We start from the raw sequence: 20,716 nt of genomic DNA on the forward strand, positions 1-20,716 counted from the left end.
GCCTTCAGCAGACCTGAGAACAATGATCTGAGGAATGGTAGTGAGAAGGCTGGGTAGTAGGAGTGGGGTCATGCCAAATAATGAGTTATTGGTCTCTACCATAACCTAGGATTGTGGCTTCCAAATGTAGATCATCTGCTCAAGTCTTTCTGAAAATCATACTGGAGGATCTATGTTAATATACTAACAGCTAGGATTGGCTCTTGAATCACCTACTTAGTTATTAAATCTGGAACACACCCTGGAATGGACTGGAGAATTGAAGATAGAAACAATACTGTAATTATTGTAGGTAGCTCTGATAGTTTGGAGCAAGCAGGGTTGAAGTAGATTATGTGATTAAGGAAATGACAATAGCTGAATCTCCCTAGTGATACCTGAGCAGGAACAGCTTTGGGAGTGCTGTGTTTAATGGAGATAGGGTGCACAATTTGGATGTTTAGTGGAATGTGAAGTTGTGTGTGTGTGTGTCTCATGATCTGGGAGGAGGAGAGCAGAGTTTAGGAGAGATTTAGATGGGCAGGAGGCAGGCACCAACATCAGGATAGTGAAAGATAGCAACTTCATAAGGATTTGTGGATGGACCTCCATGGGAAAACAGTTGATGTCTGTGACTTACCCAGGTTTCTGACCCTAGTATTAACTTTTAAAGCTCCATTAGAGCTATTGTGGCACAGTGGTTAGGATGCAATACCGCAGGGTACTGATGCTGACTGCCTGCAATTTGGCAGTTCGAATCTTACCAGGTTCAAAGTTGACTCAGACTTCCATCCTTCTGCGGTTGGTAAAATGAGGACCCAGATTGTTGGGGCAATATGTTGACTCTGTAAACAGCTTAGAGAAGGCTGTAAAGCACCATGAAGCAGTATGTAAGTCTAAGTGCTATTGCTATCACTAGATCAATGGTGGATTCCTACCGGTTCAGATCAGTTCAGCCGAACTGGTAGTGATTTGGTGGCCTTGGTCACTGGAACCAGCAGCGACGTAGGCCTGCAACGCCCCCAAACCAGTTCTCCAGGCAGCGCCGTAGGTGCCACCATCTTGTCTTTTGGTTATGCGCATGCGCAGAGCAATTTTTATTGTTCTATGCATGTACAAGATACTGTATACTCACTTGGGTTTTGAGTTTGGGAGTAGCCAAACTCTGGAGTGAGGTGACATTTGTCATCTGAGAAGGCCCCTAACCAGTTTCAGAAGTTTTGTACTGCAGAAAACTTGGAGAGCCTGTGGTTGAAACTGGTTTCAAAATGTTTTATTAATGGTATTATCTTCCCTACTGAGAATAGCAACATCCTTTCCTGAGCTATTTAAATGCTCTTGTATGATATAGGGACCGGGGGAGAGGGGAGGCACTCAGGAATTCATGACCACCATGGCAACTATGGCTGTGACTCAAATTGCTGAGTGCCTGATGCCCATAGGAGGTTGCATATAAAATTTGGGTTTTTTTCCTTTTTTTTGTCAAGGCAGTTGTGATATAAGATGGTGAACCTTATCATCAGTCTTTGTTATTGTCAATTACCACTGATGAATCCAGGACAGAGGTGTTGCAGTCATTATAGTCTGGTTGCTGTTTGATTTGCTAATACTGTACTGTCCTGTACTTACCAGGGGGAAGTTAGACCAGTTTGATCAGTCTATCCCTAGGCGACTAATGGACCTTGATCAGTTTCAGAGGGAGCTTGAAGAACTGGTAGGCAGTTTCACTGAGGCATTATTGGGCAGCTGGAATGGGGGTATAACTAGGCCTTGGATTTGGAGTTGCCCCTATTTAGGTTCTACTCTTCAGTGATCCCATTTGGCTCTGTGGTTTTCTAAAAAGCCCCAAGAAATAAAACACCATATGAACTTCTAAAGTATTAGTAGAGAAAGATGATCAATCCCTTACTAGTGAAACTATTGGAGTCCAAAATAATAGGGAAAAATTAAGTGCAGTCTCCAGAACAAAAAATCTTTGTGTCTTAACTGTACTTAATTATTCATAAAATAGACTGGTAGTATAGACAGAACTCTGTAGCCCATCAGTGTTTATATTAGTGTAGATCCTATCAGGCCAATGCCTATGACAATTATATGAATACCTTTTTTATTTATGTGAAATTTCAGAAATAAAAATGCAGTGCACATTTTAAGGCTTTGTTTATCGCAACCCTCAAAGGTTATAAAATTTACAAGGAAAGCAATATGTAGTGCCAAAAAACTGCCAAAATGTATGTGGTGCCAAAATGCATTTAGTGCCAAAATGACAATATGGATACTTCCATAAAATAAATGTGAACGAACAAACACTCTGCCACAGGATTAAACAGAAAGCAAATTAACTTTGATGTACAAGAAAGCCAGTACCTAAAAATATGTTATTCCATTCATTCAAACAAGAGACTGTAGAATATAATATCTGACCAGTTCACCAACAACCTTCCCTTGATAACTTGCATGACTTAATTTGCCTCTGTTGATTAATTTTTTTGCAATCTACACAAGCTTTCATGCAGATTCCATTCAGAATCATTGCAATTTCACAATAAAAATCCAAACAAAACAAGAATAGGAACATGAAGCTTAATTGAAATGACACAAAATCAAGGCCCACTGTTATGCATTAAAACTCTTCAGGCAGAATGCAAAAATTTGGAAGGGTGAGAAAAGTTGGATGTAAGCCAACAGTTGTACTTTACATTTATAAACTATAGATATGTTATATTTATATAATCCTTACATATGGGTCTTTATACTGAGGCCTAAGTACATTTATCATCCTGTAGTGGATTTCTACTGTTCAGTGGCTAGCAACCTATCTTGAATTCATTTGATTAGAATATGCAAGATACTGAATTGGCCAGCAGGATATTGAAGTATTTGGAAAGAGTGTTTATGGATTACAAGATCAGAATGCTTAAGGCATTGCAAACTAGTGTATATTGTTTCTTCAGTAGTTAGGTATTGCTGAGTTCAAAGAGAAAACCAGTTAGATGGTATATTAAATATAATAATGCATTCATTTGTGTTGTATTTAAAAATATCAGCCACGCAAAGCAGTTCAAGATTGGGCCTCTTGATTTGGCATTTGATTGGGCAGCAAATTAGGGATGCAGGAATGTAGGGAGTGGCCTTTCAATAGTTAAATCAGATAATAACGAGATTCCCATTGCTACAGAGGCATATATCTCCCTTCCATTCCCATTCCACAGTTCTGTTTTGTTACATTGTTTTATTACATTTATCACATTGTTTATTACATATTTTATTGAACAAGAAAGATTTTTGGAGAATCTGAAAGTTTGCATATTATAGTATTCATTTTTTTCTAATACTCAACTGGCATCTGCCTTCATATAACTGGAATTATTATTTCATGCTCTGGAATGGTGGAAAACAGGTCTTGACCTTCTGTGTGATATCTTTCAAGTATTTGAAGAATATTATCATACAGTTCACATCAGTCTTCTCTCTTGTAAAGGTTAGATGTTCTGTTAGAATTTCCTAATTATTCACATTGCCTTTTCTGATCTTGTTCCAGTTTATCTGAATCTTTCTTACACTGTTTCTGATAAATTCAAAATAAAGTGGAACTATTACTAATTTTATGTTGTTATGCAGAATCCACTTTTGGCTTTTCAAAAACACCCAAATGGTTTACAAAAAAGCAACATTCAAAATTAAAATCAAGACAATTCAAACAAACATAATTAAAAGTTTGGTAAAAGAAATGCATTTCTGCTATTCCCCACCCCCCCTCACTAAATTTGAAAGTGTGGAAACAAAACATTCTAGGAATAGCATTCCATAGCCTGGGAGAGGACTGACTCCTATATACAAAATAGTTGAGCTTATGGAAGTTATTCAGTCCCTTGCTGCTGTATATAATCTTTCTTGATGACTTGCCTCCCTTCTACATCCTCTACATCTTTTTGTTTCCAGATATTCATTAAATGTTTGATGTAGCTGCACTTTTTCTGCTAATCTCTATTTTCCTCACTGAAAGTATTTGTACTTGGGCTTTTATCTCCTCCTTTAGGAATTCCCACCCATCTTAACCTCTTTTTTTCTATTAGTCTCTCCTGCCATGGGATCCCATTTATCATTACTCTCTATATATTAACATTATATTTTTTAAAGTCTAAAATATAGATCGGACCACATTGGTTTAATTATCTTTAAAATAAAATTTAAAAACCCATGCAAAGCAAACCAATGGCTTATCAAACAAAACAATCAGAGTTCTCACTTGAGGCATAACTAACCAGGCTTAAATAATCCTACTACAAACATATAATGCAAAGACTTAATGCTTTGAACAAGGCTAATGCTTGGAAAGGTAGAAGGAAAGAGAAGAGGATATCCAATAGAAATGTGGTCCACCAGGAGACTTGTTTTGTCTAGAACATTACAAGCTGCATCTAATTCTGAAGATTAATGTCCACAAATTCAAACAGCCCTTAATACCCAGAATGGCTGAATTGATATGGTCCAGAGGAGAAATGGAATATTCTTGTCCTGGAACAATACAGTAGGGTAGTGCATCCTTATTTCTGCTTCTTTTAAAAATACTGTATCTTTTAATTATCATGGGAATCATTGTAAAGGAGTCTTGAGATGACCTTGAAGGAGATATTGAGCAATTCCAGTGATGTGCAGTCAGGGGAGGCAGGGGAGACACAGCCTCACCACTGTCAATCATGAAAAGGAAAAAAAATGTAAAGGGGAAAAGGCAAGTGCTGAGGTTAGGCTAGCTAGCTGCTACCACATCGTGAATGACTGCCTATTTAAAAAAGCCTCTAAAAAAGCACCCTCTACTATGAGGCAGGAGAACTGCATGCCTCATCTAGTCTGACTTTTTAGGCTCGAGCAGAGTTAAGTGAGGGTTAAAAGCCTAATAAATCCCAAGGTAGTTGAGGCACACAGTTCTCCTGCCTCATAGTAGTGGGCGCATTTTTTAGAGACTTCAACTCTGTCATTCTGTTTAAAGCTGCACCGTCACACTCACTCTTCCTCCTCTCTTTCTCCGTTTCTGATGCCCCCCACCCCCACCCCCACTCCCTCTTTTCCTTCAATTTTTTTTCTTTTTTCTTTAATAAATGTAATGCTCAGGCATTCTCTCCTCTCCCGCGACACCCCACTGACTAAAGCACTTTCTTTCGCCCGCCTGAGCTCTGCCATGAGCACAGGCGGGCGAAAGAAAGTGCTTTAATCAGTGGGGGGTCGGGGGAGAGGACTGTCTCACCAGCCATAAACCTCACTGCATTCACTGATCAATTCTTAGGTAAATACCAGCTTAGCCCTATAAAGCAGGAGGGAGAGAGATAAAGATTGCTTAACTTTGATTTTCTTTGGCATACAATAGGGGAGAGAGAATTTCTGTCAGGCTCTCAAGATGTGTTACTACATCCTGTAACAATATAATTCTATTACATGGTACTTGTGATTTCCTGACCTGGCCTTCCTAGCAGTGCTGACAAAATCCCCACTGGATTTATATTATATTTTATAACCTTGTACTTGCCTTCCTATTCAAGTGGCTGAGTTTATCTTGTTTATTTCTTATACTCTGAGCATTAACAAATAGAAAAAGAGGGCTATGAACTTAATGAAAAAGTTATTTTTTATTTTTATTGAGTGGTTTATTAGGCCCTGCTATATCAATACTTCCAATGCTTTCTAAAGCAAGGCTTTATTTCAGTCATTAACTTTAGAGTCTAGATAAATGGTTCATTTCCAGAATTCACTTTTAAATACTCCTGTCTATTTCATTTTTTCTTCTCTTTCTTTTCTTCTCTTTCTTTCTTCTTTCTTTTCTTTCTTTTTCCTTAAATATTCTATTTTTAAATAAGCCTCCAGATTGGAACTATCATACTATTTGAGGAATTTTGGGCCCAAAGTGAAGAAATAATGCATTAAAGAAATAATGAAAAGATGCATATGGACTAAAACAAAGGTTTGGTGGAAGAAATAATCCATTCAGCAATATTCAAAATACTATTCTGAACTCATAGCAATAGCCTTGCTCTGAAAAGACAGAGTTGGATGAGTAACCCATACACTGAAGAAGAATTTGTTAGTCATAACTGAATAACTGTGGCCCAGAACATGGTTTTGAAGTCTCCAGACTTCCCAGGATTGCATCACATAAAGATGACAGCAAAATATTTTTTTTCCTTTTTAAAAACAGTTTAAGTAATAAAATGGGCATATTATATCTCTTGCACTCATAAACTACCTATAGGCCATACATCTATATCTTTTTTTTAAACCCTAAAAATATCACCCTATTGATCCCTTCTGATTATATGCAATGCATATAATCAGAAGGGATTATATTGCAATGCTCTCATACACTCCTCAGAGGTGGAAAATAAGGGTGCAGGAAAAGAAGTAATACCGCCTCTAGCTGAAACATTTGCCAACATCTGCAGAGTCATACTTGTTCTGATCTGAAGCCAAGTTATAAAAATGCTATTGCACAGAAGAATAAGCCTCATCTGCACAACAGCTGTAGGCTGCCTATCTTCCATGCCAAAGCTGGCTGGCAACAAAGATGGCTTAAGAAATTGCTGTCCTAATTTCAGTCTGCTCCTCAACTTTGGCAATAATACTGGCCAGAGTTTCTGTCCTATGGTTATCATTGGTTCAAATTGGTGGACTTTCCTGTTTTTATACTCCACTTACCCATGCTGTGAAAATATATACTAATTGCATTCCTTTTTGGGCAGCGATCTTTGATGACACACTGTTTCCTTTATCAACTTTTTCCATGAACGTCCTTTATGTTGAATGAAGAATTTATCAATTCTAATAAAGACTATAGCAATAGCAATAGCAATAGCAGTTAGACTTATATACCGCTTCATAGGGCTTTCAGCCCTCTCTAAGCGGTTTACAGAGTCAGCATATTGCCCCCAACAACAATCCGGGTCCTCATTTTACCCACCTCGGAAGGATGGAAGGCTGAGTCAACCCTGAGCCGGTGAAATTTGAACAGCTGAACTGCAGAACTGCAGTCAGCTGAAGTAGCCTGCAGGGCTGCATTTAACCACTGCGCCACCTCAGCTCTTACAAGATCAGTTTACCTTTCTTTCTGTGACTTCAGTTAGAAACAAAATTATTATCAGTTTCAAACCAGCATTTTGCCACTGTTGGTGGGAAAAGAGGAGAGGCCATTTTAGAATCCCATGATTTGACTGGTCAACCAGTGGGATAAAGAAATTTGGACATGATCTTGGGGAAGGAATCGATCAACTGTTAAGAGAAATGGCAACTCAGTACTGGGAAAAGGAAAAAAAATGAGAAAGGAATTCAAAACATACCAAATCAAGGGCAAAAAAAAATCTGTGAGATTCCTTCAAGATTTTGTTATTATGCCTTACCAGGATAAGTGGCAGTCTGGTATCCTTGCAGAGTCTGTTTTCTAATGTGGCCTACCCATTGAGAAGTGGACTCAAAAAAGAAAAGTGGTTTTATCATTCCTACCATTTCACTGATTAAAAATAATAGTGAAAAAAGGTGCATCATTTCACTGTTGTGTATTAGAGAAGGAAAGTCCTGCAATCCTCTCTGACCATCTGTCATTTTTCTGCAGCACTGTCAGACTTGTGGGAAGGCCTCCTATGGAAGGAGACAGTCAATTCAACATCTTAGCAACAGAACTTAAACTTATGTACCGCTTTATAGTGCATTAGAGTCCTCTCTAAGCAGTTTACAGAGTCAGCATATTGTCCCCAATAATCTGAGTCCTCATTTTACCGACCTCAAAAGGATGGAAGTTTGAGTCAACCTTGAGCTGCTCAGAATCGAATTTTTGGAGTGAGCAATGAGTTATCCTGCAATACTGCATTCTAACCACTGCACCACCACGGCTCTTAGTAGCTTATGATATAACATGGAAGGCAGTGCCCAATGGCTGGGAGGACTGGGGTGTACTAGCAAATTGGAGCACAGGCATTTGCCTTTGATGAAATGGAACAGAGAAAGAAGAGCATACCGCTCCATAGAGGTTTGAAAAACTCTATTACTGACACAATACCAAGAAAAGAAGCATGGTGGTTCACTTCCTAGCAGAGTGGAGCAGGTTGAGAACAATGTTGTGTATTCCCATGCCCCATAAATGGTGGATGAGTATATTCACATTAGGCAGGACATGTGGAAGAGCCCTTCATCTGACTGATAGAAGACAGGATGGCTAGATCCTATCCTGAAAATAAAACCTTGGAAATTTGACTTACATACATTCTTTAAAAGCATATTGTGGAGAAACTCCTATGATTTGCAAAAGTATCTATATCATCAATGGCTCCTTGTCTGCCCTCCACTAGTACTTAATTCATTGTTTAATCATACTTTTAATTAGCTCTGAGAACTAACTGTCATACCATTAGGAAATAAGAGATGTGCTGAATTGATTTTTTTTCTTTTTTGGTAACATCTGTCACCAAAAGCTCGTTTTAGGTATGTACTTATATAGACCATATATACAATAAATTATATTTTTATAAAAAATGCAGTCCCTCAATCACAGCACTTATACTATGCTAATGAACACCCTAATGAATGGTTGACTACTATATAGTAACTAGCTAGAATTAAAAATATCTTGGTCATTGTATTACCCTTATTAAAAATGCTGAAGTAAAAACCTAACCAAGAGGAGAAACAGATTAGTGCAAGGTCACTTAATGAGCTTCGGTGAGAATTTGAATCAGAATTTCTCTGGCCCAAGTCTAATATTAACTATTACATTCAGTACTTTATGTCTTCAAGTTACCAAAAGAATCTCTGTTCAGTTTTAATGATTATAATGTGAAAACCCTATTGTGAAAAATGTAAATCACTATGGATTATTTTCACTTCCTCCTAGTCTTGCTTCAGTCTAAGGTCAAAATGTTCAAGAAGGAAGTGGTGTCCCATTCTACTTTTGTCAGTATTCAGTTAATGGACAGGGAATCAGTTTGCAAATTAAGAACAAGTTTAGCATCCTTAGTTCAGGATATCTGATGATACACCATCTTTCAGACGAATCTGTCTATTAAAATAATCTATGATGCTTTCTTGTCAGGTCCAAATCTATATTTGATTTTTTAAAAATAATCAGTTTTTCCTAGGGACCAGTCTGTATTTTGTTACTATCAAGAAAGGCTTACGCTTTTTGTTACATTCATCTTTTAAATTCAGTATAATTACTTATTAGGTTTTTTCCTATTTTCCTTGAAAAACATGAAAAAAGATATAGTATTCTGTAATCAATCAATTAACCATCCATCAGTCAAGACTATGGTATTCCTTAAAAATATTACCCATTAATATTTGGAGAAAATGCAAAATATTACATTTGGGATTAACAATGAAGTTAAAAGAACCTTATTCTCAATCCGATGGGGGAGTGAAGCTAATGTTGATTATCTAGGGTGATTATATTTGAGCTGCAAAAATTGACTGCTCTACGTCTACTAGATGGCTGTCAAACAATAGAGGAAACTGCTGCTAACTAATGGTTGTTAGGAAAGAAGGAAAGAAAGAGAAGAGGATAATCAGCAGTTAGACTCAGTTACTATGGCAACTATGAGTGCAACTTTTGGAGACCTGAAAGATCAGTTCAGAAGAGAAATCATGATAGAGAAAATCACTAGGTCACTGGGAGTCAAAAATGATCAATCCACGCTTATCTTGCTTATAGCATTCCATCAGACTAGTGGAATGAAAAACTAGGCCAATAAAATGGAAGTTCTTAAATTCCTACAACCTGGTTTATATATGTATTTTGTGTGCTGGAGCACAACTATGAAATATTAATTTATTTAAAATAAGCTTCTACTTCATTACATAACTGAAGTTACTTAAAATGCTGATAGGCAAAGAATATATGGTAAAAGACATTTAACACAGACAGTGCAAAGAATTGCTTTGTCAATTGTGTGCAAAAGTTGAAACTCAGGTTAGACTGGTTTCCATTGCGCATGCTATAGTCAAAAAGTTTCAAAAGAACTGCAAAACAAACCAGCAAATAGAACCACCACAGACCGTTATATCTAAAGCAAACACAAAATGATATTTTTTTAAAATGCAAAAAATATTGTAAAAAGAAGTAACTGTGAAACTAAATGTAAAGCTATCTTCCATTAATTTACAGCAATCTGAGATCTGAAAATCTACTGCCTTAATGCCCATGCTTTTGGAAGTATCCAGTAATATTGTTCCCTTACAGCCAAGCAGAACAAATCACCTCACTTCCCCCATCCCTAGGAGCTGTATTTAAAATACCCAGGAGTGGAATTCAAATTCAAAGAGGTAACCATTGTCTCAGGGCACAAGTCACATTTAGCATAATCCCAGTTAGCATGCAGTACTCTGTCACATTTACATGAACTAAAAACATTGTTAGAAATGATTAGAAAAGCACATCATCTCCACACCAAATTATAAAATATATGACACGTGTCAGGGATTTGTAAAAAGGTAAATATTTCTCATCTGATAGAACTATACTGATTTTTTAGTTATAATATACCAGTGAAATTAATATTTATAATACGCCCTCTGTTATCCTATCATGGTAATAACAAATCTGGGCTCTCCTTTAAAAACAACCAGCCTACCCTTTCCATTTCACTGCTAGAATACCTTCCATTATATCAGAAAAGATATAAGAATGACCCACAAGCAAGAGCCTGCAAAAGAATAAGAGCCTGGAAGTGGAATATAATTGCTAGAAATGGTAGTCTGACCACTTTATGTTCAGTGGAAACTACCCTAGGGACAGTTTTCTTTCCCCAATTCTTTCTTACAACAAAATCTTCCTTGTGGAATGTGTGGAATCAACAACTTTCAGATTGTATTGTCTTCAGTAAATGCAAAACTAAAAGCCAACTGGCAAGAAATAAGCTCAAAGGATAGGCAGAAGGAAGGCAAGCCAGGAGTGCTGCGCTTCTTAAAATACTCAGAAATATTTACAGAGGTACATTTGCTGCTATTATTTACAACTTGGCCTATATTTCAGGGGAAACAAATTTTTTAGTGTCTTAGATACAAAAACCATGCTTGTTATTGTGCTACCTTCATGTGGACTTCGAGGCAAATTTCTATTTCTACTATTTTCCAATAATATTTCATTTATAAGTGATTTCTCCAATCCTTCTCTCCTCCCAGCCTTTGAAAAGGGCTATTTTCTTCTCTAACTTGCTTTCTTTTCTTTCCAGATTCCTATACCTGGATGAATTTTTAAAACTTATTTTGTGCTATTATGATTATTATTTCTAATTTGCTTCTGTTGTCTTGTTGATCACAATCCTATGTTCATTGACAAGAGTTGTAACTGCAAGATGGGCAATTATATAAATTGATGTAATGAATAAAAAACTTTTTATATTGCAGCATTTAATTTTCCCCTTCTCTCTCCATCCATAAATGATTTATATGGCTATCCAATTTGCAAGTAGGAACTCTGGATGGCTGACAAAGAGTAATAGCATAAAAACAAACAAAAAAATATAAACAATATAGCACAACAATACATACAACAATACAATGCAGCTAAGCCAAAAACATATAATTTCAAAACAATTAGGGGACTGGCTCATCCAACAGTGTGGACCAATGCTCAAGGGACAACACACACACACACACACACACACACACACACACACACACACAAATACACTTGGAGGGGCGGGGAGGGAGGGAGAGGGAGGTGTTTTTTAAGGCCTTATAGAAAGCCAATAGATCTGGGGTGAAGGATGCTGTTCCAAAGGCTCTAATCTTCATGATTAGCATCTTTATTTCTCTTTCACTGGACAAAAATATTAGAGAGCAACACCACCACTATGAAACACAGGGCAATGGTCCTGCTTTGAAAACCAGAGAAAACAAACCTTCAAATAAAGCAATTGATGCTTCCAAATGTCCATGGTGACAATCTTCACTTCTTAGGAAAGAACTGTCTAAAAATGTCAACTACAGTCCACATCACAAACTCTCACAACCTACACAGCAAAAATCAGCTTCCAGATTTCCCTCAACTTTACAGCTTCTCTTGAGTATGTGTCTTTCTGCTTTGCTAGATTCTGACTCATCTTTCTTTTTTTTCTTTCACATTTCCACTTTTCTTGTTCCTCTAAAGGTTATGAAAACAATAAATGATAGCTAAAAAGGTTTAGTCAGCAAAGGTCAAAATGTTTAAGCTCCTAAAGTATCTATATAGCTGTAAAAATTTTTTTTAGCTCATATAGTATTATAGAAATTCTATATAATAATCCAGAAGTCTTACATTTTGGGGGGTTAGTAAGGATATTTGAAATTTTGAATATGACATGAATGTCATAAAACCAAAAATAGTTTTATAATTTATAAAAGTTTCAAAATAGTATCACTTTACCAGAATGCCACTACCACTCCTTTTGTCCCACTTTTCTACACAATATCTTTGTTGTTTTTTAAACAGATCAACAGACTTTGCAAATTATTATTCTCTAAAAAAGTTATGGTCCTATTAATAGCTTCTCCAGAATCATTACTGGAAATAAAGGCAATGCTGGAGATTGGCCCTGTGCCAGTTTCATGCAGCCTGTCAGTTTCCTTTTTTTTAATTAAAACTTTTTACACCTTAAAAGTAAAAGGGAGAATCAAGCAGCATGTCACACATAAAAGGTAGTATCCTTGGGCACATTGGCATGTCTAGGTGCTCTGCCAGAGACCCAGTGAGAAATCTAATTACCACATTGCAGATTGAGGAGATGGAAAAACAATGGCTTTCTCCCACTTCCCTTTCCCACCAAAGCAATGACATCTGAACTAAAATTGTATATGTATACGTATTTTTCATAGCTATGATTGAAGTACTGTATTTCTCATTTTATTCAATGGAACCCAAATAAATGAGAAGATAATTATGTGATTAAATCTGCATTATATACTTTTTTCTTCAGTAAATGACATTGGGAAGAAAATCTGGACTAGGATGGAAAATAGAATGGAACAAAGGGATTATCTGATCCCAGCCCAAGTGCTCCTCACTACCCTCTACATTAGAAAAAGAGTTGTACTGAACTCAATGGCTGTATTAATTCCAAGAGCTGTAATCCTTATGCATTCTTAAAACAAACAATGAAACAAGCAACCCTCATGGCAGCATATGACACCCCCCTTAGTTTATTTTCACAATAAGCCTAGTGAGGTAGAATATACTAAGGGTTAATGACCAGCCCAATATCCGATTGTGTACAATTATTGATTAAGGGTAAATCAATTTACCCTTAGGATATTAACTTGGGAATTTATAAACTATAGTACATTGTTATCTGCAGCCCAATTTTCCAAACTGTGAAACATTTCAAATTATATATTATTTGAGTTGTTTTCTTTGGAAGAAAGCCATGGAGGGCTTGGCATTTTTATAATATTTTTGAATTATTTTCAAAAATAAAGGTTCAGCACAGTAGGAGACCTGATTTAAAGTCTAACCTTAATAGACAGGTAAAGTTCTTTGCTTCACTATTAGATGGCTAGCAAGACAAATAACAATTCCAAATTGCTATTACCATAGTTGAGAGTCCAAACTCAGCTATGTCTCAACTTCTGTAATTCAATCAGCAATCTGTTGTTCTTTTCACCCAGCAAACCCCCCCCCCTTTCTCTCTCTCTCACAAAAAAATCTATGAATCATGCCTGTTCTTAAGGCACTTTAACTGCTGTGTCTAAGTAATATTATATATTTATCAGCATTCCCCACTGTGCTGGCAGGAATTGCCTCAGGGAATAAGCATTTGATAAGAAGGCAACTTGTTTGCTTTTATAAGCAAGTTTTGTCTTACTCAACAGAATTGATTTCCTGTATGCTCCTTCTGGCAGAAAAGGGAGTGGAAAGAGAGATTCTGAATTTGGGAAGATGGGCTAGATCTATAAAATATTAAGGTTTAGCACCAGTAAAGCAAACAACACTTCACTAGCACTATCATTTGCATTTTACCTTTATCACTAAGACTCAGAAATACCAGAAGGTTTTGCACAACAGTTGGTTAATATGGTTTGTAAGGCTGCAGCTCAGTGGCTGAATTTGTAGAATTCATGTGATTTTCACATTTTGATTTCTGTGTTTGTACACTATGCACAACAGTAAAACACAGTTGACTAGCTTATACACAGCTACTGTGAAGTGGGAACCATACCCATTAAGGTGATTCTTTGAACCATGATAATTGAAACCATGGGTTAATGTGTTGTATAGTCAATGGTTTAGGCAACTACCGGTGGTAATTTTTATCTTGTTGGACAAATTGCCCCATGTTGTTATTTTATGGCTTCAATGTGTCTCAATTCCAGAAAGTTAATTAAGTACATTATGTGAACACAACCAGCATATTTAATATGTAGACCTGCATCTCCCAAACATCGGATTTCCCCCCAAAGTAAACATACATCAATTGAGGTTCAGCAAAGTAGTCACACAATTTGTGTTATGCACCATCTTTTTAAAGATAATTCATAGAAGTCTACAGGAGCAAGGCAACAGCTAGTTTACCTAATTTAAGATGGCATATATTTGCTTTCTATCAAGCTACTTCTATACACACACATACACACTTCTCTCTCTCTTTAGGATCTCCTCTTCTGTTGCCAACCAGGACAGCAAAACAAAAAACAAACAAACAAAAAAAAACAGACAAGAAAGGACCACTAAACATGTCTGCCTGTGAGCCCAAAGTCAGGTTTCGAGGATCACGAACCGCGCAGGCCAAAGCCCTGACCTGGCGTGAGGGGGAGGGGCGGGTCAGGGCAGGGCAGTAATTGGATCGGGTTAGGATGGGCGGGGCCCGCTCTCCTCGCGGCGGCTGCCGTTGCATGCGCGTGGTGAGTGCTGGAATGCGCGGCGCCGTTCTCCTGCCTTCGCCGTCGCCCTCCCCACTGCTCAGCGGATGAGGCTCCCCGCCGGCCCTTGACTCCCTCCGGCCGCCTGAGGGGCTTCCCAGGCAAACGCGAAGAAGGGGGAGGTGAGGAACCCCCCCGGGCGGGTCTGAGAAGACGGAGGAGGGGGAGGGGGGGCTGTTGCGCTGGCGGGACGCGGGAGCGAGCTTGTGGCGCTGTCCAGGGCTGATCTGGAGGAGGCTGTTAGCGCTGCTGCCGCTGCTGCGCATGGGACGGCGGCGGAGGGGGTGGAGTGAGCGGGTGGGGAAAGCCGAGCCTAGCAGGCGGGGAAGACAGGCGAGCTACGGGGCCTCTCAGGAAGGAAGCCCCTGGAGGAGCCCCAGAGGAAAGGTCTCCCTCTTGCCGGGGAGGCTTGCCACCCCGGCTCCCCCGTCTCTCATCTCGGGCCGTTACTTCCTTGCTGCAGGAAGAAGGGAAGGAAGTTTGGCGGGGAGGAGCCGCCTCCGCTGTCGTCTCCCGTGTTGAGAGTTGCCGAGGAGGCCGCAGCAACAGCAGCCTCCCTTGCTTGGAGCTGGACAGCGATTTCTCGCCGTCCCCGCTTTCGGGCCCCTTCTCCGGGAGCGGTAGGTTGAGGTTGGGGCGGGGGTGACCTTGGGCTCTGCGTCCTGCACGGATGGAGAAGCCGAGAGGGGTTTTGGCACTGTCGCCGCCGCCTCGGCCCCTGGGAGGTGTGAGTGGGCCTCGATCGTCTTCTCCCCCGCCACGCTTTCCCACCAAGGCGGCTCCATGCTCCACTCCTTTCTCGCCTTCCGGAGCGGGGGTGCCTCCCTGATCTCCTCGACCCACGCCCTCCACCTCGTATGCGATGGTGGGGTGGAGTAGATGGTTCTTCTGGGGATTTTTTTTGTGGGGTGGAGAAGCAACAAGGCAGGAACTCCTGTCGCCGATTCCCCCATTTTCTTAGGTCGGGAGCTGCTTGGGGGCGCGGGGGAGGAAAGGGGAAAAAGTCCCTACCCGCTTTCGCTGCCGCCTTAGGGAAGGGCGAGGGAGAGAAACTTGGGCAAATCTTCTTCGTCTTCGGTGACTTTTCTAGGAGCCCACTAGAAAGCTATGGAGGAGCTGGAACTTTGGGAGGAGGGTTTAAAGCAAAAAAAGGAGGAGAGGAAAAGTGGTAGATGATGCATCTATCGCGAGCCCTAGAGGCCTTGAGTTGGCTGAGTTTGAATCTGGTGCAGGCAAGAGTTTTGCAAAGAGAACTGTGCTTTGTGCTCCTACTTGGTATTTGAGAAAATGGCCGAATGCCTATTTCTGGAATGCAACAGCCGCCGCTGCTGCCGATGGTTGGCTGGGCTGGCAATATACATTCATTTAGTGAGGGGCTTTTTAAAGTGCAAACTTTTGGACGTTTATCTGTGGTCCTAACCTTGTGATTCGTTTATATATTTACCGGGAAGGTGCGGGGAAACACACTTGGTCGGACTTCAAAATCAGTTCTATATAGAATCGGACTGAAGGCCCTAAAGGTTGATGCTCCAATTAAAATATTCTTTCATGCTTTTGAAAACTTTCAAATTGCAATATAGTTTGCTTCCTCTGCTAAGAAGCAATTTCAGATATAGATCTGAGAATTACTGATCTTTTTATATTCAGACCAGAGCAAGCAAGCATAAAATTAAAATTACCCCATGCTGTTAGTTTAATTTCAAGACTGAATAGCCCACCCAGCAGGTTTAGGAGTGGAGTAATGTATTTAATTAGAATCTAACCAAGTACATACTAGTTTAAATTTTTGAAAATAAATTGATCAAATATGATTATTCAATATTCTTATTGACAAGGATTCTTACATACTGTAGTAAGAGTATACTAATGCAGTCTCGAAACATAAATGTTCAGTCATTTCATAATGGCTGTGTTCATGTAACATAATGCACAACAAACTAATGTGACACATTTTAACCTAGAATTTTGTGCGAACTCTGCCTGAGTTGTTTGTTAATGGTTCAGTGAGTTGTCCAACCGCAGAAAATTAGATTAATTCCATAAAATGCTGTGCAAACATAGTAAGTGGCTATGAGGTTTTGTTTTTGTTTTAGCTTAGCCTAGCCTAGCATGATATGTAGACAAGGCCATTATGGTTTGTGCAACAACTATAGTTAAAAATTCTGGTTTAACGTGAACCCAGTCAGTGTTTTAAAAAGTTGCAAAGGTCCTTATTTCAAATTATATTGCTTTAAATCTAATTTCAGCCACAATATATAGTGCATAATAAATACATTTTTATACCTTAATACAGACGTTCTCAAATTTGTCCATGTGAACTGATAATTGTATTAGGTTATTAACTACTGTCGGTAAAATACAGAGCAGTTAACTTTGCCTGATAGAAGTTAACATGAACAAGCATGATTCAAGATAAGTGAAGAATCACAGTTAACAAATGGACGTTTTCTTGAACACCCACTTTAATTGGCTCTTCTCTATGACCTTTATTAATCATGCTTTTGGATTATTTATTCATTCTCTCCCTGTAGATGTTTTGTGTAATTGAAATATTCTTATATCTTTGAAATGTAAATATATCTCTGCAGGAACATACATGAATTTAACTCAGGTGTTCTAGATTTTTACTGTATTTAATGGAAATAGCTTTACTTTGATTTAGATGTCATTGACAGCCATATTGTGTTTTTTTTGTTATGTGCAAAGGAGGCCAGTGGGCATACTGTGGTTTACTTCCAAATTTTGTCTCAAAAGTATGGTTTGCTAATTTACCAATTGTGACTTGGTTTAGTATTATATTGGAAGTGGAACACGTGGTTTTTATTAGTTCCAGAGTCTTTATGAATTGTTTTGTAATAAGTTTTAGCCAAATTGCAAGATGTAAGGAAATAATAACTGAAAACTTGTCACAAGATTAGCCAAACAATATATTTACTTTGCTAGTTTAAATGGATCTTGCTTCTGACTTGTTCAACCAATTGTGATTAAAACAGTTTATTTGGTGCTGCAAATTAGGTTTGCTTTAAGGAGTTAACGTATTACTCTAATTTACAAAATAAAAGGTGTGACCAACTTTATGTGATCCTATTTAATTAATTTTCTGAAAAAAGATGATTTCAATACTGTATGATTAATTAGCTTGATTTTAAAATAAATGTAGTTAGATATATTGCCAATAATATTGCAATCTTAATTAAATTGTCCTTACTATATTGCTGGAATTATTTTTTTGCTTTGTAGAATTTAATTTCTCCATAAAAATGAAATTTACTCTGATTTCTTTTCTTTAACAGAATTGTTGTTATGGCAATGCAAGTGTTGGGGCAATCTGGTGGCAGCAGCCTATTTTCTAGCAATACTAACATTAGCATGGCACTGTCAAATGACATGTATGACTTTTCGGAACTTTCCAAAGCTGAACTGGCAGCACCTCAACTTATTATGCTGGCAAATGTGGCTCTGACAGGAGAAGTTAATGGCAACTGTTGTGATTATATGGTTGGTGAAGAGAGGCAAATGGCTGAACTGACAACGGTGGGTAACACCAATTTTTCAGACAGTGATGGAGAAGGAATGGACGATTCACAAAGAACAGAGAATGACTCTGAAGGCATAGAAGATATGGATATTGACATTGTTACTCCTGAGGTTCACGACGCAGAAACAACTAGACTATCAGAGTCTACTGTTCCTCACTCTTGTAATCAAGAAAAAGTCTTTTCGTTGGAAGCACCAGATGCTCAGGAGAGCATAGATGACAAATGTAAGGGTTTGAAGAACAAACCATTTCGTTGCAAGCCTTGCCAGTATGAGGCGGAGTCTGAGAAAGAGTTTGTCCATCATATTCGGGTACACAGTGCCAAGAGATTCATTGTAGAAGAAAAAGCTGAGAAGCATGGCCAGGTTAAAGAAACTGACTCTAGTACTACAGAGGAGGTTGATTTTTCTAAGGGGCCTATAAGATGTGATCGCTGTGGCTATAATACTAACCGATATGATCATTATCTGGCTCACTTGAAGCACCACAACAAAGCAGGAGAAAATGAAAGAGTCTACAAATGCACTATCTGTACATATACAACAGTCAGTGAATATCATTGGAAAAAGCACCTAAGAAACCATTTTCCACGAAAAGTATATACATGCTCACAGTGCTCCTACTTTTCAGATCGGAAGAATAATTATGTGCAGCATATTCGAACTCATACAGGTATGTGTTGCACCTTACTTTTTGAAGTCTGTTAATGAATTGTAATGAGCTTGTGCCAGATTTGCTTATATTTATGCTTGTGCATTATCAGATAAATTTTAATGTAAAGGTTTAACATTTCATGATTTGAAATGTGTGGTCAGTTATGAATATCACCTGCTGATTCTTGCTGATATGCTGTGGTTAATGAATAAAAAATAATAAAGCAATTGAATAGATTATATTTGCAATATTCATTCCATCAATCTAACAGCATTCCAGATCTGCTTTATAGATAGAACCCTTTGGACCAAATTTGAAGGTGGTCGATGTAAAAAAGAGATATCTCCCATTGTGAATGGAAGCTATTTCAATACTTAATGTAGGGAAAATAAAATTCTGCGCCTACCAGGCATACTGTGTTCCTACTGAAAAGCTCTATAGTACATTTCAGGACTGGAACAGCCTTTCAATTTACTGCAGCATAACTATTCCAGATCAGTCAATTTATATAATGTTTATTGTTCATACGCTACATTGCAGCACAATATTAATGTAAAATGTTATTATGGTTTCTAAATTAGAGGATATTTAGGATTGAATCAACTTAAGCAAAACATTTGCAATAGCTGTTAACTAAATGGGATGTTCTGAAAAAATCAAAGTGGCAGTCATAGCAGTGTGATTGAAACCTTGCTCCCTTTTGTATATGTCTTTTCACATCCTTGTACAAATAGATGGTGCTTTGGTTGCATTGCTGCTACTGTCATCTTGATATTTTGGCCTACTTCCATGGATGCCAATATTATAAACTTCCAGAAGTATTAAGATGGAAAAAGAATGATGGATATACTGAATTAAGCTTTGAGTCTATCCAGCAAATTATAATTGGTTTAGATTTAGGTTTAAGATAAATTGCTTTGAAATAGTCATTCTTTATTCCACTAATACTAATAGCTTAGATACCAACATTTAAAATATTTCAAAAGGGAAAAACATTTGGCATTTAGTTAAAAAACAGCATTTGTTGACCTTGCATATTTTGAGGGGCTTTTATTTATATATATTAAGATGATTATAAAATTTAAAATGTTAACTTTCAAAACTTAAAATTTAGTCAGTTTCCTTTCTCTCAATTGGGAATTCAAGATCACCAATGAATTTGAGTAATGGAGAATTCACAACAAGTGAAAGAAAACATTTCTAAATGGCACATATTGAAATAGTGCAATTTGCTGCCACAAGATATGGTGATAAGTATTATTTTGGGCAGTTTTCATACTAGTTCATCCGTGTAGGTGTGTTAATAACCCTATCCCAAGATATAGAGATCTTATGAGGATAATATGAAGTGAATAACCCAACATTACATAACAGACAACATTCAAAAAGCTATTGAGACCATCTATTGTCTTTTTTTGATCTGGCTCTTTTTTCCTATTGCAAATAAATAAATAGATAATTGTGGTTTTACAACTGTGATACAATACAGGTAGTCCTCAACTTACAACAGTTTATTTAGTGACTGTTCAACGTTACAATGGCCCTGAAAAAGTGACTCATGACAATTTTTCACACTTATGATTATTTGCAGCATTCCCAGGGCCATGTGATCAAAATTCAGACATTTGGCCACTGACTTGTATTTATGACGAAAGTGACATGGGATCACCTTTT

At 38.0% G+C, this 20,716-nt stretch overlaps 1 protein-coding gene across 9 annotated transcripts in view; it reads left to right on the forward strand.

The window, feature by feature from the left end:
- Window positions 1-14,838: 14,838 nt before the first annotated feature.
- REST (RE1 silencing transcription factor) overlaps window positions 14,839-20,716 on the forward strand; it is a 55,314-nt gene continuing 49,436 nt past the window's right edge. For 4 of the 9 annotated variants that reach the window (XR_015696769.1, XM_014068794.2, XM_087716388.1 and 1 more), the window contains exons 1-2: window positions 15,186-15,470; window positions 18,144-19,060. Coding sequence is in view for 8 of the 9 variants with exons in the window: in XM_014068794.2 (XP_013924269.2) it covers window positions 18,154-19,060 (907 nt within the window). In the remaining variant the exon portion in view is untranslated. Of the gene's footprint in view, window positions 14,973-15,185; window positions 15,471-18,143; window positions 19,061-20,716 lie in introns of those variants that run through there. The other 5 variants (XM_087716391.1, XM_087716393.1, XM_087716392.1 and 2 more) reach the window with 2 other exon arrangements.

The sequence above is a fragment of the Thamnophis sirtalis genome, unplaced genomic scaffold (genome assembly GCF_051295495.1).
Source record: "Thamnophis sirtalis isolate CommonGarterSnake01/CBP01778 unplaced genomic scaffold, rThaSir2_p1.2 scaffold_5, whole genome shotgun sequence".
In the NCBI taxonomy this organism is placed as follows: domain Eukaryota; kingdom Metazoa; phylum Chordata; class Lepidosauria; order Squamata; family Natricidae; genus Thamnophis; species Thamnophis sirtalis.